The sequence below is a fragment of the Papilio polytes genome, unplaced genomic scaffold (assembly GCF_000836215.1).
Source record: "Papilio polytes unplaced genomic scaffold, Ppol_1.0 DF824146.1, whole genome shotgun sequence".
NCBI lineage: Eukaryota > Metazoa > Arthropoda > Insecta > Lepidoptera > Papilionidae > Papilio > Papilio polytes.
Window position 1 is genome coordinate 492,589 of NW_013525058.1, and position 27,163 is coordinate 519,751.

At 32.8% G+C, this 27,163-nt stretch overlaps 2 protein-coding genes across 2 annotated transcripts; one reads left to right on the forward strand and one right to left on the reverse strand.

Moving 5' to 3' along the window:
• The first annotated feature begins 16,259 nt into the window (after positions 1–16,259).
• On the forward strand, positions 16,260–20,855 carry LOC106111808. Its single transcript, XM_013293963.1, has 7 exons — positions 16,260–16,469; positions 16,816–17,015; positions 17,293–17,667; positions 18,016–18,163; positions 18,415–18,559; positions 19,325–19,458; positions 19,951–20,855. The coding sequence occupies exons 1-7, from the start codon at positions 16,355–16,357 to the stop codon at positions 20,094–20,096; spliced, it is 1,263 nt and encodes a 420-aa protein (XP_013149417.1). The 5' UTR covers positions 16,260–16,354; the 3' UTR covers positions 20,097–20,855.
• A 2,814-nt stretch (positions 20,856–23,669) lies between these two features.
• LOC106111710 (GDT1-like protein 3) lies at positions 23,670–27,158 on the reverse strand (the record flags this gene model as incomplete). Its single annotated transcript, XM_013293853.1, has 3 exons — positions 23,670–24,412; positions 24,536–24,809; positions 26,940–27,158. Coding segments are annotated over 3 exons (564 nt in total), but the record flags the coding sequence as incomplete, so codon positions are not given.
• Positions 27,159–27,163: the final 5 nt, after the last annotated feature.

Sequence of the window (27,163 nt, forward strand, 5' to 3'; positions counted from 1 at the left end):
ATCTATGGTACAAATGTAAAAAGAATTGCATCATTAAAATCTCAGAAGAGATCGCTTGTAAGATTATAATTCGATACAAAATCTTTTTCTTCATATTTATTTTCTCATATTGTATGGTCTACTCGTCTCGAAAATCTACAAATATAGGTAGGAAACATAGAATCAAATGTTTTAGTTGATTAAATTACTTTAAATGAGCTTGCAATAATGGAAAAAATGAAACTGTATTTAAAGGCAATATGGTAGAGATACTTTAGTAACCAAGCTTATAAATGTTTCCATCCTCTGTATTCGGCAGCCAACCGCCGCTGTGCGACCCGCATGTGTTGATCCGTTGTTTATTTTTTACATCAAGATTAGTCATTACGAAGGTGAGAGCATACCTTGCTGCGTTATCAAAATTACCCTTTAACTTTGTAATCATATTTCGATATCATAAAAGAAAGTTACACTTCACATTTTAATTGGAATAATTTATCTAAATTATTTCTCTGCAACGAAACTAAACGAAATTAAAAACTGCCTACAGATATTTTATTTAAATACTAAATTAAATTTACCATTGAAGACTTTATATAAAAAAATATTTATTTATTAATAGACGTCACAATGTAGGGAATTCAATATCGCGTCATGATGTGACTCGTCTGACGACGTTACAACGAAACATAGGAACGACGCACGAAGGCTGTGACGTAAATCGTGGCCATTGACAACCTGAAGAATCATATCACATAGGAGGAAAACAATATCGTTGAGGAAAACATTCATTGATGAAAATAATAAAATGTTTGTTTGCAAGTATCACAATGTATCAGTCGTAGTATACACAGGTGCTGGTTCCCCGCGGTACACCCCTATCTCCCACGCCGCCACTTCCTTTGTCTGGATCCCGGAGACTACGCAATATAGTTAAATAGTCTATTAAATATTTATTACCATATAAGTAATTAAAGTTTAAATTTGCAAAGAATAATTATAACAAACAAACTTATTAATTATATGAAAGATACCTCGTAATATTGTTTCATTGCATAATTTTTATTTAAGCAATTTTCTATGACATTTTATTCTAACTTTTTTTACTTAAAATGCAACCTTCCTTTCCTTAAGGCACAATGTAATTATTTTTCGTGTTTTTCAAAATATGACACAAAACCTTACTTTGATAAGCTCACTTCTATGCTAGTCTGTAACTTAATTACAACTTTTTCTAAGTCGATGTTAAGTTTTAGTAAGACTTCCGTTAAAAATGGCGGCAAGACAATTATGTCACTTGCGTAAACGACTCCCCTTACATATCAAGATGCGCAAACGACATATTGATTGAACGTTAAAAGCCGTTAACAACTTAATTTAAGATGTTCCACTGATATTAGCTACGTTCCAATCAAAGCTCTTGAATTAATCAACTGCACCTTTCGTAAAACAAAAGATTAAAAAAAGAGACTCGAATAGCTATAACGATTTCCTTTGAATTTATCAAAACAACTGAAAAAGTAAAATTTAGCAATAGTCGTAATGTTAGATATTTAAATTTTTCTGATTTCTTTTCGATGTTAAATCGAAACCAAATATTGTAACAAATATATAATATATTAAAATAAAAACAACCCAAATTGTAACTTACATGTATCAAAATTGAAATCGAATCGAAACAAAGAGCGAACGCACATTTTTGATATAGCACAACAGTTGTGCGATTGTCGCTTGTTTTGCAGTTAATTCAACTGTTTAGTTGCACAACTTAAAATCGAGTAGTGTTCGCACCTCCATATAAGTTCATACAATTCATAGCGCAACTAAAGAATTGTGCGATAGTTTAGTCAAAGGTGTGCGCGCTTTACAAGTAATAGTAAAGATGCCACAGAGTATACATTTTAAAATCCTTATAAGTGATCTTTAAAACGCATATCATTGTACTGAGGGTTCAAACGAACCCGGATGAGGTCGTGGATCGTCGGCAAGAGGCACGTGTGCCGACAGGTGGGTGTCCAGCTGCGAACGGGTATCTTTCTACTTACGTAACGCTGTATACCCTAATGATCACTTTTTATACAATTCAATACTATCGAGAACTTATTTTATACTAGCTTTCGCCCACGATTCCGTTTGCGTAAGTTTAGATGGATGGATGGATGTTTGTTAGAGTTTGTAGACTAAACGGCTGAACGGATTTCGATGTAATTTGGCATAATTGTAGAGGATAGTCTGGAAGAGCACATCGGCTACTTAATTTTGTTTTTTTAATTACACGCAGACTGAGTCGCGGGCAAAAGCTAGTACATGATAAAAAAGTAAGACTCTGTGTTCTTCCAAGGCCCTACATCTATGACATTTTTGATATAATCGGAGACGAGATACAACTTTCCTTTTTTTATAATAATAAGATTATATTAGGAATTAGGTAAATTGTGTATATTGAAATAACTTAAAAACTCCTGTACCGATTCCACTATTAAAAAGCTACGTTATAACCGAGTAACATAACGTTTTTATTATTCTTTTAATTCACGCGGACGAAGTCGCGGGCAACAGCTAGTATACTTTCGCGAAAAGCGTTTAGGTACATCACTAATAATCATAAAAATTACACGTTAGTTACCTCTAACGGAAAACAGATGGGTAACTAGCAAGAAAGCGTGTCCTGGTATACGGGTTCGAGTCCGTCTTAAGATGGCAAGACGTTACGAGTCGTCGGAGCGCGACGTCGGCGGACAGGGGTCGGCAGATGCGCACACATCTGGTCCTGTCACTGACCCCGCAGGATAGATTCACTATCTAGCTCAGGGGTCGCCAACTGTCGTTGACTTTAATATCTTAAGGAATTTAATACTTTCATAATAAGTAAAGGTTATATTTTTTAAACACTCAAGAAGAAATACCCTAGAGGGCTGTGCTTGTTTGCCTAGATCCATATGTTTATTAGAAATAAGACAGGTGTCAATATCGTGTCAAATGGACATCCATAATCTCTGCTCTGAGTTGTATTCTTCCCGAGATAGGATTCTAAGATTCAATGCGGGCGCAAAACTTGGATTAAACTATCGCAGAACTGTTGTGCGATTGTTTCGTAGCTAATTCAACTGTTTATAAGCAAATAGAAATCAAAGTAAGACTAAACAGTTGTGCTATAATTAAGTCGAAGGTGTGCGTTTGTAACCTAGATAGTAGCTGTAACACCTTTCATAGTTTATTTTTTATAATAAAATTGTTTCAGTATTCGAACTCGGAACATCCCAGTCACAGCAACAAAACAGTGAACCATGAGAGCGGTGTTGAGCACACGCCGCGATGTCCGGTCGGAAGGTAACCGGAGAGGCGAAGCCCTACGGCACACCGCTTCCACACCGCCCTTAGCCCTCCGCAAACTACGCAGTACGTATTATGTTATTAAAGAGGAAAGATTTAATTATTTTTAACAAACACTAGCTAACGAACGCGTTTCCGTCTACGCGGAATTAAAAAGATATATAATAGTATGTTCTTTCAGCTAGTGGTCAACATTTATGCCATTTCATTAGGAATTGTTCAGCAGTTTAGGCTACAAACTCTAACAAACATCCATGTAAAAGTTCGCATTTATAATTCTAGTAACATAAGTAAAAAATTAGATTGTATGTCGCCATTTAGAAGAGAACATAAAAAGTAAAAAAAAATAGTATGCTGTGAAAGTTAATGCCTCAATACAAAAACAAACAAATTCAGGAACATCGATTACAAGAACTGTTGAATCTATTACAAAAAATATCAACCACAATCGGATATCGAAAAAAAAGGATTATTAGGTAATTCGTTAACGGAACTCAAAATCGTATCTTCAAAAAGAAATATCTTTGCGATGTAAATGATCCCAAAAACATACGATCCACAATTTAACTTGAAACGTGAAACAAAACTAAACACACTATAACATAGATCTCTTTATACTGGAAGACCCAAATCAATTAAACTATTGTACGCCTCTAAACATTTCCATTTTAAATGTTAATTCAAATTTGCGACCTTTGTTCTCAGAATGTTTCTAATTTACATTGCATTTCGTAATATTCAAAGTTCATAAAAGAGGAAATAGGGTCAAAAAATACTATTTACAATTTCCTTCTCAATAATGAATTTAATTATACTGCCTAATACTGAAACACTTGAATATGTAACAGGGTCTTAAATGATAAGGCCAAAAACCACAAATTGTGTTTAATATGGAGATACGGAGATTAGGGCATAAAAATAAACACTTATTTATACTATTTACTACTATAATTGAATTTTCACAAACATATCAATGTAGTGATATCTTAGAACACAATGTCACCGACATTTAAAAAACTAGTAGCTCCATCTATTGATTTTATAGCTTAAACAAATTGCTAAATGCATCGTAGTGGTTAGGTTAAAAATCATTTCAAATTACAAAGTACAGTCTCAAATCATTCTAGAAAAATCTTCCCGTTATTTTTTGATTACCGATTTACATAATGCATCGTTCTTACAATGAAACTGATGCAAACTGCACATATGTGACGTCATATATGTGTAGTTAAAAGTAAGGCCTAGTCACCCTTAAGCTTTGACTATAAGTCCATTAGTAAGGTTTGTCAACTGCTTTTAGATCCAACAATAGGTAACGATTAAATTCTTCAACGTGAAATTTTAGACTAAGATCTCACGTTTAGCAGACTAACATCATATTAGTATTATTAACTGAGTTCTTATACAATTTCAAACCAACACTTATAAAACTCTTATTATTAGTTATTACTGTAAGAGGCAGCCCGTGAACGTAGACGTACCGTGACTGTCCACCCCACTAGCGATAAATTGACTTTAATACCCGCTTATCGAAGAAAAGAGAGCATAACTTGTGAACACCCATCTGTATTCATACTGCAGAAACTGACCGCCTCTTGTTACTATAGGGATGTAAGCCACATATTGAAACAATATGCAAATTCAAGCTTTCTCCCGCATCTCCGTCAGAGTGGAATTAAATAAAAAAACAAAAGCAATTATCCTTGAATAATGTATCTTTCCAGACTCTACATCTATGCCAAATTTTGTCGAGATCTGTTCAGCAGTTTAGGCTACAAACTTTAACACAGATCCATACAAACTTTGGAATTTATAATATAAGTATGATGTAATAGGGTCTTAAACGATAAGGACACATTAAACTCTAAATTACATTAATTTTGACACCTGACAGATTTCAAAGCGTCATTTAGAGCGCGCGCACACTTTGACTAAACAAGCCCAGACTGTTGTGCGATTGTCGATTGTTTCGTAGCCAGTGAACTGTTTAGTTGCACTGCTAAAAATCGAGTAGTTGTTAGTAGAGACTAAATAGTTGTACGATAGTTTAGTTTTAGGTGTGCGCACTCTCTTGCGAAGCTAAGTGTTTGATTTGTTTCAGATTTCAGATTTGAAGTATTCAAATATTATATTAGTTTTGATAGTGTTAAATGGTTAAACTTAGGTTTCGTAGTCAGTTGTATGAGAATAGTTGGTTGTAGAAAAACAATGAATATTTAAAAAAAAATTTAGAATAAAGTGAAGGAGTAAAATTTGTATAAGAATACTGGCAGGCAAAACATTAAAAAAAATAATTAATATTGAAAAAACATTTCTGAGCGACATTAAGGTAACGGAAATCAGATTTTGATCAAATAAGAATGAAAAAGTACAAACATCAGCATTTTTAATTTAGATCTTATTCGAAAAAGATTTAAATGAGGAATCGTAAATTAGAAACTTTAGAGCTCGGATTTTTTGTAATTTTTTGTATTGATTTTAAAGCTAAATAACTTTTTTTTCTGTAAAAAAAATACAACGATGGAAATATATCGCTAAAGAATTGAAGACATGTTTTTAAATATTTTTATACGTTGTGATAAACGAGCAAGCGGCCGAATTTCACCAAAATAGAGAAGCGAATACTGACCATAGACATCCGTATTTGCAGATAGGTTACCTACGCTTATTCAACATGGGAAGACAGGCACAGAAATAGGACATTTCCCTAATCCACTCCTCTTTCCATTTCTTTGTTTAAAAGGGGGGGATGGGAATAGGACTAAATTATCATCGTGTACGCAACATTTACGCGTTTATCTAAAGATGTTAAAATAATTACATAATTTACTAAGTGAATAATACAAAGATGTTAAAATTGACCAGCGATTTGAAGATCAAACCGACGTCAAATAATTTGTTTCCATTGTACACTAAAGATACTTTTTAACATATACCGAAATGTTCATTGTTTAACTTCCAATGCCTTCAAAAATCATTTATAATAATAATAAACTGAAGAAATAGTTATATAACTTTCGTAACGTTAAATCTAATAAGAAAATCTCGGAACATATTGAAACCATAGTTAATTTAAAAAGATCGACAAAAATACGTCTAAAACTGTGTGTTATGGTATCGAATATTGAAATGTGACGTTAAAAATGTTGACGTAGATTGTAAACGGCGCTTACGAAGCAAAATCTACGATTCACTTGCAGCGGTTAAAAATGTAAATGACTGAGGTAATCATTTCATAATATATAGAAGCTGTTGCAGTACTGTGTGATATTTAAATCCCAAATCTCCGATATCTAATAATTATTTTTACCGTGATTTATACATTTTCATATTACGGGGTAATTTAATGTATTTATATTCTCGTGTCGTACATCAATGGGCACAGATCGAATCTTCTATACTCGCTCCCAGCGGGTACATTGACACTGCAGGTGCGGGCGCGGCGCGTGCGCAACACCTTGCGACGTCTGCGAGATTCTTGAGATTATAGACATCTTTTTGTCCTCAGCTTGCCGCTACGGAGCGCAACACTAAAAACTAAAACTGCTCATTATTGATTAAATTATTTATACATGTCAATTTTTATTGAACCACCTGTATAAAATCATATCACAGTTTTTGTTACAGAAATTGAAAGTGTATCACTATTTAGTAGGGACGGCAATGGAAACCGACTGTTACAATACACAGCACCTCAATTACGCAATAAAAAAATCAGTTTCATGATCACCAGCTCACTACAACTCCCTACTGAGGGGGCTCGGAGTCTACTCTAAGTTAGGTTGACTAGGCCATAGTCGACCACACTGCACTGCGGCTTGACTTCACACATATCTTTGAAGTTCTTCTCCGATATGTGCAGGCATCACAATGTTTTACTTCACCGTAAGAATGTCGGGTAAATTATGTACATATGAAATTCGAAAATCGAAAATCACATGGCAGGATTCGAACCCAAGACCTCAGTGCTTAAACTCCTGAGCCTCGACGCTCTCTGGTAAATCCAATTTAAATTACATAATTAGCAATATTTATGTCCATATGACTCAGAGTCTACGACGCGCAAAAATATAGAAGACATTCAAACAATCCGTGACGTGCACGAGCGACGTCGCGTGAATCACACGGACAATGTACCGTGAATCATTTTGTCTGGTACGGCTTTAATTTATAAACAAAGCTTCAATATTTCTATAACATCGAGAAAAATTATATTTATCACACTAATGACTGTTTATAATACCAACTATTGCCCCCGGAGACGTGCGCAATTTTTATAAATGTAAGTAACCTATGTGTTCTTCCAGACTATCATCTACAACCGTGCCAAATTTCATTGAAATCTGTTCAACGGTTTAGGCTACAAACTCTAACAAACATTCATCCATCCATCCATCTATCCATCCATCTAAACTTTCGCATTTATAATATTAGTTAGATGATGGACGTATTAAAAGAAACATGTTTTTTCACAATTTCAAAAAATGTTAAATCAAAAAAGGATACCTTCTCTTGTCAAAAACACTTCCCACTTCTATACATTTCTTATTGGAAAAGTAGAAAGTCGCCTTACTGACGAGTAGACGGGCAGTTCATCTGACGAGACTATATAAATGCGAAAGTTTAGTTGGATGGATGGATGGTTGTTTTGTTAGAGTTTGTACCCTAAACGGCTGAACGGATTTCGATAAAATGTGGTATAGATGTAGAGGATAGTCTGGAAGAACACGTAGGCTAATTGATTTTTTACTACACGAGGACGGAATCGCGGGGGAAAGCTAGTATGTTTTACAAAGAAACACTGGACTAACAGCAACGGGTGAGATAACGCGTGGGGTTACAGCACACAGCTGCCGCCCACCTGCCCCTTAGGGATTTTTTTCGAGTGCAATGACCTAATAGTAATCGCAACACAACTTAGTTGAAGTCTTGTACAATATACGAATTAGATTTACTCTGTTACAGACAAGTCCAAATTTTCCAGCAAGTAAATATCGGAGGCTGTACATTACTGACTAGCTGTTGCTTGCGACTTCCAAGTGAAATTTAAAAAATGTAGCCTATGTTAAGAAGCGATGACGTAGCATTTTGTTGTTAAAAGAATTTTTAAAATTGACCCAGTAGTTTTTGAGTTATTTCAATACATACAACAATCCATAAATACAAATATTTCCTTTAGTTAGTCCTATAGTATGGATGGATAAGAGGAATACCGAAGAAAGTATGGATAGATTGTGTAAAAGAGGATTCAGATATGACGGCTGTTAGAGATGTATGGAAGAGCAGCACATAGTGTGCCGACCCTCCGTAAGGGATAAGGGCAAGTTGATGATGATGAGTATATTAGTATGGCGAGAAATATAAAATTGGAGTTGGTTTATTCTTTTAGCGCCATCTAACGAATAATGTTAACATAAACACAGCTCTAAATGTAGAACGTGTACTCTTGCTGTACCATTGACGAATATTTATAAGCCAAGACGTTCTCCTTCCTGGATTTATTTTTGTTTAATAATATTAAAATATTAATTTAAATAAATTTTAATTTTGTTTATTGAATTCTCTCTTAATTAACATCAGGTGAATATATCTTCCTTTTAAATAATACAAGATGTTTCTCTTAATTAAGAATGTAAATTATCATTAATATCGATTTTGCGGTCAGTTATCGATTCACCTGGTACAAGCAGCTGATGTGCCAAATAACCGAACGACCCGGAGACCTGATTGTACCAATCGTACTAAATGCCCTTGAATTATTACTCCGATATTATTAAATCTTTTAAATGCCACAGTATAGAAAAACCAGACTAATTCAGAGATTAATAAAACGACCAGCATTAACTAATGTAGTTCCTCTTATGCGCATTTCTAAATTGTTTTTTTTTTATTACTAGTATGACAATTAACCACAATTATACGTCACTTTTACACGATCTAATAATCTAATTAGAGTGACGAATTGACTCAAAATTAACTTGGACTAAGAAGCCAAATATAAGATTATTTTACTTTTTTTTATTTTACTTCGTACTTAATATTATAAATGCGTAAATTTAGAAGGATGGATGAATGAGTTTGTGGCCTAAACTGCTGTACGGATCGATGAAGTTTGGCATACATGTCTGGAGAGCATAAAGATTACTTACTTTTGTTTTTTGTTAATCCCACACGGACGGAGTCCCAGGATAAAGCGAGTACATTAATAATAAGTAGAGAAATACTGAGAGTTTTAGTGTTTTCTGATGTTAAATTATAAACACATAGGATAGAAGACTAAAGTCACCTTGTTAGGAACTAAAATCTCGATGGACATCGTTACTTTATACTGTATAATAATAAAAAAGAAAGTATAGTAGGTGGTTAGGATCAGCTGTGCGCGCGACAGGTTGGCGCGTGCGAGACCACGGAGACAGATGCGCGCAGCATCTGCCGCTGCGCGTGCGCACTACTGCGATCTAACAAACTTGATACTTGTAAGAACAAAACCAAGATACATGTAAACTGTAAAGACTTGAAAAAAATAATGACTTAGAGAAATCAGTCACAAGCAAAGCAATAACACGAAATTGCTTAGTTAGGGCGGGTACACACCTTTGACCAAACTATCGCACAACTGTAGTGCGATTGTCGATTGTTTTGCAGCCAATTCAATATAAAATAATAATCGAGTAGAGCGCGCACCTCCATATAAGCTCACAGGAATAAAAGCGAGACTAAACAGTTCTGCGATAATTTAGTTTCAGGTTTGCGCACGGTACACTCTTTTATTGAAAGAAAAACGGACGAATTGATAACCTCTTTTTTTAAGTCGATTAAAAAACGTAAGCAATGCAATTGTATATCAAAAAATTCATAAAAATGCATAGTCAATAATTCTCGTCTATTTTAAATAGAATTGATAGTCATAACTAGTAAATATATCAGTTACTAAGCTAGTTATATAACCTTAGTATCAAAACCATTCGATCCTGTTATAAGCGATCAGCTGCTAGGATACGAGCCCATCTCGCGACGGCCCGTCTCTGAGTATGTCCAGTTATGTGAACTGAAGTGGTACAAGATACTGACAATTATAAGCACAAAGAAGGACATTTTTTACTCAATAGTAAATTATATTTTACGTTCTAAATTCTTATAAATTTGTATCGGGAAGACAGTAAGTATTGCCACAAATATTTTTTTTTTCTACAACTAAGATTTTAATTTTCTTTATAGAGCGATAACGAAAGTCAAGTAGATTTTTATTAGCGTTCTATTTTCAGCTAGATATTTGATGCTGACAATTATTTAGTCACATAAAAAAATAACCTAACTTTACTCCTTCCTTATCTTATTGAACTGTAACGAATGAGAGTTAAAATTAATTTTAACTAATGTAAAGTAATTTATCACATTTCATTCTATTAAAATAATACACACGAAACCTGTCATATTATTAACATTTTTTTAAATAACTAGTGAAAGTTGCTATAATCCGCTTCCGCTTGTACCTTGTCCATAGTCAAAAGTAATGACTCAGTCCGGCACTGACCGTGTAATCTTAAGCAACAATTAAACATCTCGTGCTGCGCTGACGCTCTCCGATATAAGGGATGGTTCACACTAGCGAATACGAAACGCACCTGCTGTTATGTGTTATGATTTATACATGTAAAAGTATTGGCGATATCTTACTTTTTTACTTCAACATTATAAATGTGAAATTTTAGATAAAAGGAAGATTTTTATAGTTTACCGCTTAAACGGCTGATTGGATCTCGGTGAAATTTGACATAGATATAGTGCAAAATCTGGAAGAACAGAACTTCTTTTTAATTACACACAAACTGGGTTGCGAGCGCAAGCTAATTGTTGATATGACAGCCAGTCGATTCGATATTTCTTTCTCTTTTTTTGTTTTCATATTGTAACTAGCTTACGCCCGCGACTCCGTCCGTACGGAATAAAAAAGACATAAATTAGTAGCCTATGTCTTCTTCCAGACTATGCTACACATCTGTACCAAATTTCATCGTAATCCGTTCCGCCGTTTAGGGTACAAACTCAAAAAAACATCCATCCATCCATCTAAACTTTCGCATTTATAATATTAGTATGAAGTATGATATGATTACTAAAATTAGTAATATTTTAAAATTTATTACCATTATCCCCCCAAAAACGCTAGTGGTAATTTGAAGCTGCAGTAATAAAAAAACGTAATTTACCAAAAATCTATTACCGAGAAGTAGCTAAAACATTCCCTACGTTGCGATTTTGTTAGTGTGGCACCGCCTTATGCATGTAAGTTACATGTTAACTATAATAATTGTGCAATAATTACGTAAGTTATCGATCTCGTCGATCAATGAACATTCATGTAAATACCATTCAATTGTTTTTTTCTCATTAAACCGTCTTTGTGTACCGCTGTTTGTAAATCACCTGTTTGGTTTACACGCGTAACTCATTTAACAAATTAATTTTATACTACGACTTTACTATTATTCGATTATTATTGGATTTATTTCAATACTAAGTTTTGCTCATGACTCCGTCCGTGTGAAAAAAGACTATGTGTTCTTCCAGACAATGGTCAAATCTACGCCAAATCGAAATCTATTCAGCAGTTTACACTACAAACTCTAACAAACGTCCATCCATCCAAACTTTCGCATTTATATGTAAGACTAGCTTTCGCCTGCGACTCCGTCCGCATAGAGTTAAAAAAAAGTGAGTAGCCTATGTGTTCTTCCTGGCTATCCTCTACGTTTATACCAAAATTTCATCGAAATCTGTTCAGCCGTTTAGGCTGCAAACTCTAACAAACATCTATCCATCCATCTGAACTTTCGCATTTATAATATTATATAATATTAGTAAGATTATTAAGACTGAATATTGACAATTTTCACTATACTTTAAAATCTATTGAACTAAAACTCTCTGTTACTAAATTAAACGAATAAAAAAACATCACTAATTGACTATTGAATAAGTCAAACGACAAAAGCTTTCAATCCGCCGCATCCTGTTGACTTTTACAAATATACTTTTTATATTTATTTTGAAGAGGACATCCTCTTCTGTATTAGACATGGTCAGGAAAATTTAATTACCAATAGCTGTTGCTCCCGACTTCGTCCGCGTGAAATTAAAAAATAATAATGCAATATCAAGTGAATGTGAATCAAGTACGTACAAAAATACAATTCTTCCCTTTTTATAATAATACTATAATTAAAGAAAATAAAAGAAGTAATTTATAACAGAATCTTTTATTAATTATTTTACTAGCTGTAAATATTATAATAAAGCGTAAACACACATTTCTCTGTTGCCTAAAATGTCAGCAATTACAGCATATTTTTGAATAATTCTTTTTTTAATAAAAAGCCCTACACTTACGTCACACTTTAGGCTATATATTTTCACGCCATTAAACTTAGGGGGTAAATATTTTGGATACAAATCCTAATGTGGGAAAGAGACCATAAGTTGCTGCCAACATCAAGAAAGCAGGATTGCCATTTGACATGTCATGTCATTTTGACATTTGCAATTAATAATTTGACAAAAGTAAACAATAAAATCAAATTTTTTATCATTTTATACGGATGAAATCGCACGAGAACAGCTATTTAGTAAATATACAGAGATAAACGCTTTCTCATACTCTCCCTGCTTCAAATTAAACAATGTTAACTTAATAAATAAAATCTTAACCACATAAACTCTATTTTATTTTATTATTTGAATTAAAGGCGTAAAAGAAGAGAAGAGAGACATAGGTTTTATCATACTAGTATTATAGATACGAAAGTTTAGATGTATGGATGTTTGTTAGAGTTTGTAGCCTACGGTTGTACGGATTTCTCTTAAATTTGGCATCGATGTAGAGGATAGTCTGGATGAACAACATATGAACACATAGTCTACTTGCTTTTTTTTAATACCGCGCGGACGGAGTCGCGGGCGAAAGCTAGTGTTCATATAAAAGATAATTTTGATGTTCATCTGAGGCGCTCCCTTCAAACAACGCGAGCACAAAAAAGTAGGAATCGATCGAAACAATAAAAAATTACGACAGATGCTGACAATAGATGTATCGTCGTGCACGAAAACGTTACCCCTTAATCAATTTTGTTGTATAAATATACTAAACTAGCTTTTGCCTGCGACGCTCGCGTGAAATTAGAATAGTAAAAACACAGCCTATGTTACTCACTGATAAAGTAGCTTTTTAATAGTGAAAGAATTTTTGAAATCGGCCCAGTAGTTTTTGAGTTATTTCAATACATACAAAAATACAAATCTTTCCTCTTTATAATATTAGTATAGATTGATAACAAAATAAGTACCAATATGATGTATTAAATTTGGAACAATTACCTTCTAATCTTGCGTACACATTCACTAAATAAGATATAACTGTAGGTTACTACGAGAGAGAGAGAGAGAGAGAGAGAGAGAGAGAGAGAGAACTCTCTTATTTTACTACCTATATTTACTAACTTTAAAAAAAATAAACATTATTCAAGAGGTAATTACAAACTCATAGTAATAAATTAATTATTGAAATGTGTTTTGTTCCCGACTGTACCGGACGTCAGCATGGCACGAGCTACGACCGGTAAAAACACTTCGATTGTGTTCCAGACTCACTCTGCATTGTCTTTTATAAAAACGGTATCTTTAGCCATTTAAATTGACATTTTAAGAAGGAAAAAAACTAGATATTGTTACATTTATAAGCGTTACCGAATTATACCGTTACAATACTATAGAAACCGTATCACTTAATTCAAGTGTCCGGTGTGACGTAAGAATAAAAAAAAAACCTTCTGAACTAGTTTAGAGAGAAATATGTCAGATTTTCATTTTAGAACGTTACTAACATGTGTTTTTTGCTACAAAACCTTCGTCAATTTATGAATTGAAATAAATTAGATTGCAGTACTTGATGTAATTATGATGGAACAGTCATCGTAAATTTACAAAGAAATATCCCAGTTTATTTAATTGCTAGCTTACGCCGGCGACTCCGTCCGCGTGGAATTTAAAAGAAAGTGATAGCTTATGTGTACTTCCAGATTATCCTCTACATCTGTACCAAATATCATCAAAATCCGTCCAGCCATTGAGGCTACAAACTAACAAACATCCTTCCATCTAAACTTTCGCATTTATAATATTACCTATGCTAGTTAGATTACTCACAGATAAATTACCTTTCTAATGGTGACAGAATTTTTGAAATCGTCCCAGTAGTTTTTGCGTGAATCAAATACATACAAAAATCCAAAAATGCATATCTTTCCTCTTTATAATATTTGTATATATTTAACTATTAAAACAGTCATTAATTACGATTTCGTTTACTTTTCCAAATGTCATAAAAAGTACAATTTTTAGTTTTAATTTATGTCAGTTATTGCGATTGAATTTGCAACTTAAATGTGTCTTTAACTGAGTGAAAGTCAGTAGGCAATAACAGGGCGCATCTGTTAACACTTTCACTGCGACATGAACACACCTTGACCGGCAGTCAGGGAATTAAATTCCCTTACCACTTGAAATTGGATTTACGTACGTAAATTGTGCAATACAAACAATGTCACAGATATAACTTATCACGTAAGTTGATATGACAAATTTTCGACGTAATTGATGAATGTCAAAGTACATTTTTCCGAAATGGGTAGGAAATAAAATTCCTCGACTGTAAAAATTAAATCAACTGAGCCATCTGAACGTCGTTACATATTATGCTAATGTTACTTTAAATTAAAATGTATAGTTACTAACTTCAAATTGTAGCTTTTTTCTGTGAAAAACAATCGTATAAAATTGCCTTAAGTTAGCAATGAATTTCATTAATTGGAAGCTTCGAGACAACGAAAGGCTTATTTCATGACATATTTTTTTTAATTCTCGATATATATTAATATTTCTATAGCACGTATCTATTAGAATTAAATCTGCGTATAATCAAGTAATTTTAGACTACACTACAAGATTACCATCTAGGTATATTCTGTACATTATATAAAGTACTGACGTAGTGACGTCATCATTTGACAATCGTTCCCCCATCTCAAAACAAGATACGAAATCTGCCGTCCATTGGATGCTGTATAACGCCCATCGTAGCGAGATGAACCAATCGTGAGCCGACATCTTAACTATTCAAGATATGCTTGTTATGAAATATATTGATAATAGGGTGAATGATAACGATGTATTAAAAATCACGACATTTTAGATATGAAACATTTTATTACGTATTTTGTGTTATAGTAAGTGGTAATCAATCTTAGCATTTAAATGTGGAATAAATAAGAGAAGTGAACGAGAATTTTACTAAATTATGAATAATATTCTGTATGTTAAAATCTTAATTTTAATGTTTTGTTTCTATTTCCTTTAAGATTTTTATTAAACAATGTACTGTAAAAAAATAGCCATGTATTATGGAAGACCTTGTAATTATATTGATATTAGTTTAATGATTAACTTTTGGATTAAGTTATTTACGTTGTTACCTTTGTAACTATTTGACTATTTGCTTTGTTTTTTGCGAACAATATAATATACATGAAAAATATTTAGGTCAAAAATGTGTTAGTGCTGCCACCTATTATCTGAAACTAATCTGCTAACAGGAAATTTAGTTCTACTACTCAACGATAGATAACTCGACTCAGAGTTGGTTATTTCTACTCGGCAACAGAGGGCACCACTGGTTTAACTAATGCCAGTTAATGTCTTCATTTGATCTTTTCTTCAAAAAATATTCGTTTCCTAAACATAAATATGAGTTTTTTTAGATGATTTTAATTTTTATTACTTTAATTCTTGCTAGTTTTCATTTATAAATTAACCATTATTAGATAATGGTATTTTAAAAGCTTATTTGACTAATGATAAATTTCCTTTACAATTTAGATGGCTGTAATAAATTTAGAAAATACAAAATCCATATTTTAGATAATAATTTTATAAACTTTTACACATAATTGTTAGTTATCAAGTAACCTGAATATATGCATGTTAAATAATGAGTATTCTACACTGGAAATTAGGTGATATTGCACTTGCTCGCATTTGCAAAAAGGTGTATGCCAAAGTTCAAGTAATCAAAGATGAAAAGGGATTATTTTTCGATGATAAAGGTTTGGTCTAACATAATTATATCTTTAATTACTTCCTTTATAACTTTAAGATTAATTGACTTCACTTGTAAATTGAAATTCGAAAAAAATTAGACAATCTTAATGTTACTGCATGTGGTACAGAAATAAAGTTAATTTTGTTTTGTTTGTTTAATTACATAGTTATAAACGAATGCCCATTGTATAGAAAAAAAAAACAACAGTTGTGTTATAAAATCATTATTGTACCTTCTGTAAGAAGAAGTACTTAAGCTTTTTTATCTTAAGATTCTAAAATCGGAAGACTACAGAAGGACTCCGAATATTATTATTTTCTAATTATTAATTTGTTTTTGTTTGGATACAGTTCTAGCAATATCCCCAAGTGAAGATGGTATAAATGTAACAACAGAACTATGTTACTATGTGGAGACAATTCGTACGAGAAATAAAATGTGGCTTCCATACACATGTTTACATTTGGCTGAAAGATCCAGACCATTTTATGGACCATCTGAAAAAATGCCTGTACCAATCAAAGTCAAGCCTCCTGCAGTCCCTAGGAAGGTATAGTTTTACACTTATATTTTTTAATTAAAATTAAAAAGACTAAATTGAAAATCCAAATTATAATCCACATATGGTTGGTCTATTGTTGTAATTTGCAATTGATACATTTGTATATAACATTTATCCATCCATTCCTATAAATAAAAATCAATTTATGCGCTCTATGAATTGCTTTACCAATGGACACATAAAAAATTATTTACACAAAGTACTCTTATAAGCCTAAAGAAATATGTTTTTCACTACTATTTACTAGTTAATGTTGCCATTTCAGAGAAAAATCAAAGAAGATCACACATTACCATTGAGTGTAAAGCCATTACAATCAAGAGAACCAGACTTAAATATCACATATGACATAACGCATGTTCCATTAAAACAAGGAAAATATGAAAATGCTTTCAAAGAGTTTGTGAGGCGAGGAAAAGAGATGCTTTTTGATGAATTTTATTCACAACTACAAGATAATAAGGAAAATGAGGAATGCTTGTATTATGTTAAAAATATAGATGCAAGTACAGAAGATAAATTTGAAATGGTAATAAAAAAATCGGTATCCGAGAAAGAAATTGAGAATTATTTGCATCAGTGCTGGAGGTATAATCTTGTACACAAACAAACTGAAAACAAAGAAAATATTGACAATAATGTAAGTAATTTACCTTAAATGCTGGATAACTATTTAACCAGCAATTGCTTTTTTGTTACATACTTATTAAATTGAGAATAAAGTAAAATGAAATACTGTTTATATTTTTTTTTGTAAAATGTGTTTTTATATTTTAAAGAAATATTGAAGTATTATAATGGCAACATTATGAAAAAGTATAATGTTGCCACTGTTGGTTAATTCTTTGTTCATCATTGTTGCCAGTCTACATAACTTTTATTGTTTTGGTAGCATTGTAAAAATCAGAAAACATCGAATAAAATATATTATTTTGTTATTTTCATTAAGTAATTTATACCTTGATGTAACATTGAATTTATTTTGCAGAAATCAATATCACCAGAGAAGATGCCTATAACTCTGCACATACCGTGGTGCCTGGTGTGCGGGCAGGGAGACCGCCTGCGTCTCTGCCCTAACTGTCCCTCCTCCTTCCACCTCGCTTGCCGCAGAGAATGGCTGGTCACTATTATACGTAAGTTATTGTACTATTATTATAACAATCGACCCATTTAATTTTATCTTAACAAATTAAGGGAACTAATTTTCCTCAATAAGTTCTATAAAAAATTTATTGAGCATTTGTAGAGTGTTTAAAATTTCACTTATTTAATTGATTTAGCCGTTTTCTTTAGTTGTGTAAATATACAAAAGATATTATGAGGCTATGTTGGACTTTTTTTTCCAGTGAAGTGCATCTATTGTGTTTTTTTAATTATTTTTTAGACCGTAAGAAACTACCAAGTAAAACCCAGAAGCAAGTGACTTTTGTGGATAAAATACTATCGAGTACCCGCACTATATGCACTGTGAAGAAAGAGAAGGAGAATGTGGAGCTGTGCCCCAGTTGCATGTGGGGACCTAAAGTCGGGTAACGATACACGTTTTAATATGTTTTCCAATGAAAAAATGTTCTTTTTTAGGTGTATTCTGTAAGTATTTGCATATAACTTTACAGAGAATATTATTTTGTAAGTTTTTAATGGTCTATTCATCGCAATAGTTGATTGTTGTATATAATATGAAAATTCAGATATGGTGTCAATGCGTTTAATTGGACAAAATATGAAAGAAACAATAATGTCAATTCAAGGTCATAAAATAGACAACTTCACTTCATTGCTTATTTTTACGTTAATGCACATTGCTATTAATATTTGGAAGGCGTATTGGCGCAAACAACGTTCATTTGTGAAATTGTGTTCAATTGTCATTGTTATGATTCATTTTGACTTCTCTACATTATCTGAAGATGGAATTAAAATGAACGCCATCTAGTATAAAAATTTAGAACACTAATAACATGTTTTAGTGTTTTTTTTTACTGTCAACATCTCTATAGTGAAATTGTATCTGGTTTTATTAAAAAAAAATTAAAAGCAGATGATTTTCTTAAGTTTGGTCAGAGTAACAACGTGCGCACATCTTTAACTAAAGTATCTCAAAACTGTTTAGTTGCGCTTCGATTCCAATGAACTTATATAGAGGTGCGCACACTACTCGATTTTTAGTTGTGCGACTAAACAGTTAGTTGGCTGCGAAACAATCGACAGTCGCACAAAGGTTGTGCGATAGTTTAATGAAAGGTGTGCGCTCTAAAGGGAGTGTCGGTGTCAGTAAGGTATGCTGTGCGTAGTTACGAGGACGTGGTGTGGCACAAGCTGGGCGCGTGCGCGTGGTGGCCGGCGCGCGTGCTGGCGCCGGGCGCCGTGCCCGCCTGCCTGCTGTCCCGCTCGCACACGCACCACCAATGGCCGCTCAAGTACTACGGTCGGTATCTCACAGCTCACAGCGATACACATTTATTTATATACTAGCTTCCGTCCGAGTGGAATTAAAAAAAAAAAAAACAAAAGTAGCCTGTGTGTTCTACTATACTTCATTCATTCATACATTTATGCTAAATTTCATCGAGATTTTTTCAGCAGTTTAAGCTACAAACATCTATCTCAACTTACGCATTTATAATATTAGTTAGATTGTTTTTTTTGTGTCAAAAAAACGTGAAATTGCAATTTCTATTAAATGTCTGCCTATCACGAAACAGCAAAAAGGTTTTTCTTCGTCTTACTATTATAAATGCGAAAGTTTAGATGGATGTTTGTTAGAGGCTATGTAAACTGCTGAACGGATTTCAATGAAAGGCATAGAGTAAAACATAGTCTGGAAGAACATAGACTACTTTTTTTTATTCCACGCCGCATTCAAAGTTGAAAGTTCTTCATAAATCAAGTCAAAAGGTATTATAAGTATTTATTATAGGTACAGAGAACCATTCGTGGGGTGACAGCGGCCGCATGTGCTTATTCCTGCCGAGCCACACGGCGGCTCTGCGCGCCAGAGACCGCACCCTGCAACAAGCGGTGCTGGACGCCTGCGACGATTATATATCTGTCTACCTCACTTAAAACACCGTTGACTAGACGAGGGAAAATCACTACTGAAACCAAGAAATCAAAAAAAAAATACCAAGATGTCGTTTTTTTAGGTTAATTTTTCAATTTCGCTGTGATTTTGTCTTGATTTAGTAGTGAATAGTTTTATTTTTATTTTTTTAATACAGGGTTTTATAGATACAATCATTTTAAGATCAAATTTTCTTTATTTGTGTAATAAAATTATTATATTTTTAGGTTATAGTATTTTAGTGGTATTTGTAAGACTTGAATCAGAAATTGTTAAAAGTGACATAGAATGTCTATTTTTTATTTCGTATCTTGGATACCTTTTTTCTTGTCATTTTATTTGTAATCAAGATTTTATAGATCTCTATTAAGAAACTTGTGATTATCGTTTATTTTTAAGTATAAATTACATTACAAATTTTAATAATTGTTAAGTTTTAACGAAGTGTATTGTCACATAAGTATAAAAACGGTAGAGCTTGTGACCACTGGCTGAAAAACGCACCGATACTGGTAAAAACCGGTTTACACGGCATAGCCAGTGGACAAAATAGGGTACGCGGCTCACTTTTAATTAATGGCAATTTTGCATAACTATGTAAAGGGTAACACACCACAAAAAAAAAACAACAAACTTAACCTATTGCGACAACCCTATCAAAATAGGTAACAATATTGATCTTTTTAAAGATTTTTTTCTCTACACCGTTTGTCTACTCATGTGATATTATTATGTTTTCTTTTTTTTTAAGGTTTATTTTTTATTTGACTTACAATAGATATCATCATAAAATGACAAAATATGTTACGCTCAGTATATTAAAATAAAAGAATTATTTCTTTTTGAGTGGGTTTATTCCCTACCTACACTTCAGATATATGCAGTATCCATATTAGTGTAGGGCAAGGTTGGGAACTCCCAGGGCGCCGGACGTAAATGGGCGCCATTTTTGTGGATTTGTACAGTAGGGGGCGCCGATTGCTGAAACCCTGGTATGTATTTAAACAGGAAATTTGCTATTATCGCGGCTGGTGTTACCAGCTTTAGATAATTGTCTTTAGGTAACATGTGCTAAAATCGTTTAAAAACCGATCAATCATCGATGTTACGTGACTTATAAATAACATTTTAAAAACGATAATGAAGAGGATTAAATAAAGTCTGATTAAAGAAGACAGATTAAATAAGCTTATCGTAATGTCATTATTTTTTATAGATAAAAAATCTATTAAGGTTTTTTTGAATGTTAATCGAAATATCTCTTGAATAATTTAGCATAGCGACAAATAATTACTATACTAATAATTACAAATAATTCTAGAATTAATTATTTTTCTTTTAGCTTCCCCCTTATATTGAAGGGATGGAAAAGGTGAAGGTTTGACAGGGTAAGGGAAGATGTCCTCTTTCTGTGCGTCATTATGCTTAAAAGTGGCACATCGGGAAATGCGTATGTTTCTATCGGTTTTATAGCCAACGTAAATTGTCTCAAAAACGCCAAATTGTCTCAAAAAAGATTAAGTATCAAGTGTCAATTTAGTCGAACTTTAAGATTTGCAAGTGTGGTTTAAAAATACGAATCTGCGTGATTTATGGTTTCAATAAGGAAGGATATTAATAAAACTTACATATATTTACAATCATTTACATATTTTTATTAGGATTTTTACATAAAATAATACTATCATCCACACCAAGTATTTCGGATGAAATATTTGAGAAGACAATTGTTGTACTTACAAAAATAAACAAAGATATATCCAGGGAACTTGTTAATAATTTTTGTACATTTTTACATTAGCGTATTCTGAGTGTTGCCAGTTAAATTCTTACCATTTCCTACTGTCATTAAATAATGGTAGAAAATCACAACAAGTTTTTTTTACATATGTACTTGGAAAGCTATTCTAGTATTTATTTTCAACGATTCCAGTTCCTTGTAGTTCAATACAAAAATATAATACATATCACAATATTTTTACATATGTTTACAAAATTCTACAGATTATGCTAAATATATTTCTGCATTTTTATTTTCAATTAACTGTTATTCTAGCATCAATAACAATAATCAACATTAATATTACATACATTTATTGCAATTTTATAAATTTTTAAAGAGAAATAATATCAACTCAAGACGTAACATTTGTATTGTCTAGTTTACATTGTTACAGTCCAACGATCGAATCCAGTGCTGGATTATAACACGAAAATATGAAAATGCACAATGATATACAAAGCATTCCAGTAAGTATTTTTGCTAGTTCTTATCTATAACAGGATATGACCACTGGACTGGAATAATGTAAAGTGGGTAAAATAACAAATTTATTATTTATTTTTTTATAATGTCGCTATTTCGGAAGTACTCTTTATGTTTTGGGGAAAATTAAAAATGTAATGCCTATAAAGTATAGAACGTAACAATTAACACAACATAGACACTAACAGCTATCACAATCGCCTAATGGTTACCTAAGCAATCAATTAATGTAGAATTATCTATAATATCTAATAAAGGACTCCCTTAGTGATTCAATCAATCGAAATGCAACTTTATGTATGAACATCAGAACTAAACTGGTTTAAAATCGTTTTATTACGATAATTTGCTAATCATAAAGAAACTTAAGATTATCAACTAAACAAACCGTGGGTTTCCACTGACGAAACCAGTATTAAAAATCTCAATTCTTTAATACGGAGATAATCATTTTTGTACAGACTTTTCGTCAGTGAAAACGCACGTTAACGTCTCGATGCTATTCTGTTACGTTTTAAAACATTGCATTACTAAATCTATTGAAATAATGTACAATAAGATCACAGACATAAAAGTACAAAGTTTTAAAAGCATTTTAATTATTTAGTAAGAAGGTGACTTATGTAGATTATGTTAAAAATGTGTTTTTTTTGAAGATATGGTGGTAAAGTGAATTATTGTTAAAAGACCAATTTAAACACTCCTTTTTAAAATTAAAAAAAAAAATTATCGTGCCCTGAATTTTCCAGAACTCGAATTCTGTTGTTTCAAATCAACGAAAAGACTTTACGTTTCAAATACGAATGAAATCTTCTAGAAATTTCTTATGCATATCACAATTTCTAGAGAAGCTACGCTAAAATTATAACCCTAATTTGAATTTGGCACGTCGGGCATAAGAACTTTCTTTAGTACGACGTGCCAACTCAAGCTATTATTCATAGGTAAACATCAAGATACGTATAAATTCAAAGAACGCAAGGCACTTACAATATTGCCAGCTAACTTTATTGCCTCATGACGAAAATAATTATTTAGATGGCTGAGATAAGCCAAGAAATTATAGTTAAATAAACGTTAATATTTAAGGAGTTTGACCTTGACGTGTTCAGTATAACCTTTTGAACTTGAAGGACAAAAGTACAGTCAGCTAATAGCGTGTATAACCTTCAATTGCTATATTTAGGGCCTGTCCCACAATTCGTGTAAATTCAGATAACAATCCAACAGTGACGTCACTGCGCTATCTAAATCTCTATCAGCTAGTGGTGTGACAGGCTCTTAGTAAAAAATACTTTGTCTAATAATTTATATGGTTTACGAAACCATTGTCACATTTTATTTATTTAATTTGTATTTGGCATATTATTTTATATTTGTCATTATATCTGTACAGTTTCAGTCGTATTTTAATTGACGGTGTGAATTTTTAATTGAAAAAAATTGAAATGTAGTCTAAGAGCCAACAGAAATTTTAGACATCGAGTTTTGGACTTGAATGAATGAGTCTTAATATCAATACAAAACATTGTTTTTTTTACAACACTCATACAAATAATACATCTATACACTTTATAACCATGATACAAATCTCATAATTATTTTAATATTTAATGTGTTACTGCCGATTATTAAAAAATAACATTTATATGTGAGTAATTTTATATCTATACTAATATTATAAAGAGGAAAGACTTGTATATTTGGATTTTTGCATGTATATGATTCACGGAAAAACTACTCGGCGGACTTTAAAAAATCTTTCATCTGTGAATTTCATTCTAAAAATGTTAAAGATTCGAGAATATTCTACGATTTTTTGTCAGTTAAATAATTTATGTAGAAGATTCAAAATCTGATATCATCTGTCGTTATGAACATCATAAATTCCAAATAAAGGTAAGTTGAATTTTTTTAAAACACAGTACATTAAAACAAAAATTCACTTAAAAATAAAATAAATATACATTTAGTTGTCCATCTATTCACCGGGGCCGATAATTAAAGCACTCACCGCGAAGAACAGAAACACTATGCCTCCAATTATTGTAACTAAAAAAGAAAAAAAACACATTAAGAAAACACAGGCAGCTTACAACAACATTAGTAAAATATCGTAAAAACCTTAATATCACGAAAGTTGTAAACCTAGACATAAATATAGGGTAAACTCACCAGTTCTTACTGAGATCTTCTGCGCCACCATTCTCCCCCCTATCACTGCCAGGCCAGTGCACAGCGCGTGTCCCAGCGACCCACCCACCACAACTCCTACCGCGTTCTCTCTTGTCGCCAGCACGACAGTCGCCAGCTGGGACCTGTCGCCCCACTCCGCAAGGAATGTCAGCGATGCAGCTTGCAACAGCACCTTTATTATCGCATTCCTCTTTCTCCTTCTGTTCTCCGCTTGACCCTGCTCTAACATATCTAGAGTTTCTTCTTTTTCGTCCTGGAAAATATTACTCAGATTGTAATTAATACGTCAAAGTGATTTTATAATTGACAAGTTAAATTCTACTGTGACTTATAGATACATTCTTAACACGTTCAATGCCACTACTTTATACGCAGTGAACTCTGAGTCTGTGGCAGTGAATGTGTTAATATATTTCTATTTTCTAAATGCAATTGTATCTCATATCTACATGCTAAGCGTGAAATAACATTGTAAATGGGTATTGTAATTACTCAAGTACATACAAAGCAAGAATTATCACAGATGACTCAAGGTACAGGTGAATTATGGTTGATAATGTTTATGGGACTAAAATCTATCGCAAACAAGTTTCAATATTTCAATGGCAGTACAACTGTGTGAAGCCCAGTCAGTTATAAAAACATTACAGCAAAATATATAAAAAAAAACTGAAGTACAAGACGAAGTAATAGGCCTATTTTGACACTTAATAACAATGTAGAGTACTCGGTATTTCATTTGGCACGTCGGGAACAAAAGTTCTCTTTTTACCGACGTGCCAACCCAAACAACAGGTATTTTAGATTACAAGCTACTTAGACACAATGATAGGAAACCTTTTTCTAATTATAAAAAAAAGGTTTCGGTTTCATTTATTTTACTGTCAAATTAATTGATTTTTTTGTTTATTACTAATTTGCGGCAAAACAGGCCTTATAAGCGAATGACGATTTTTTTTTAAGTGAGATTTAAACAATTCATATTTTTACACTGATGGGGCTTAAATAAAAAGCGATGATCTATTCAAATGCTGAATTCCTTTTAACATCAATAATTAACCATGGAGGCCTAAAGAAGCAAGATTTTCAATAAAAATATGATATGGTCTGTGCGTAAAACGGAACGTAAATAAAGGCTAAGCTAACAAAAGAAAACTAAGGTGGTCATTCGTACTGCCAGGCATAATGACGTAAGATCACCCTCAGCGGTTCTGAACGCGTCGAGGGCCCCGCTTGGGGTTCCTCTGGACTCTCGGGGGCCCTGGGAGCCTCGGGACCCTCCGCTACAGGGGATCGCGAGGGCCCAGGGATTTCGGACTGTGTCGACTTGACCGACACCGTACCTTCGGGCGAACTCGACCGTTCTTTCGTAGACTCCTGTACATTATTAATCTATTATCATTCCCATGATGTGTTTTAATTTGGAAAACGTATCTCGAAATCTCGAACGATTTATTAAACGTAAATACGTTGCCTAGACAAAAGATGTATGGACATTAAAAAGAAAATAAAAAAATAAAGGAATTCAACATTTGTAAAACTACGACATTTTTGAGATGTAGTTTTCTAGATTCTATGAATAAAACAATATTAATAACCCTTAAAAATAATATTATAAAATTTATTTCTTCTGGTAATAATAGCCTTATAAAGATCTCTGTATTCTATTATATTATCTCCTTATTTTTACGACTTTTAATTATTATTTAATTTTTGTACACAGTCATGTTGAAACTAAAAATAGATGTAACACGAATCATTTTATTTCGAAACGGGGAAGAACCTTGAAACCGTGAAATGCACAGCTATGCCTCATCTAGTCAGTGAAGGGAACCTAATTACTAGTTATTTTCTAATACTAGTAAAAAACCGCAACAAAGTAAAAGTATGATGGAAAATATTTTTTGCTATAATAAATGTACCTACTCTTTGCAGACTTGATTAGATTCGAATCATAAGTGGTATTGCGAAAATACGTTAAGATAACATTGAAAAGTTCTGATGGAATGATGAATAAGGCCTTATCACTATCTCTTTTACTCTCTTTGAAAATAACTGAGATAACAATATGATTTGTACAGGTGTTCAATACAAGACACTGAAAGATAAACAAAAACATTGAATGGTTCTGTCAGCGGTAGCAACACTTTATTTATATCATTGGCATCATCCGATAGTTATCGACATCTACCTACCATTATCATATAGATAAAAGTCTATCTGTCTTTGACTACTGTTTGTTCCGTAGCGGATAACACTATAGTTTTAAATAACAAATAATTTATGGAACATCACTACCAAAACATGAATTTACCGAATGACATTTTTTATTTTAGACGTGGCTCCTATATTGCAATAAAAATTAACATAAAAACAAACGCACCTGATCTTCCCTTCTCTTTAACTCACTCTGCACCTCTTCTAATTCCTCTTGACCTTCATTGGGGTCCATCTTCCACCCGTCCCTCAGCATCTTCAGACCGAAGATCGCGAAGAGGGCAGCACTGATATAATGCGTGTATACCCTCGGTATGACCGTGGCCACCCATCCGAAAGCCGCGGAGAGTACAGTCATGAACACAAGCGCTGATATAGCACCAGCGAAGA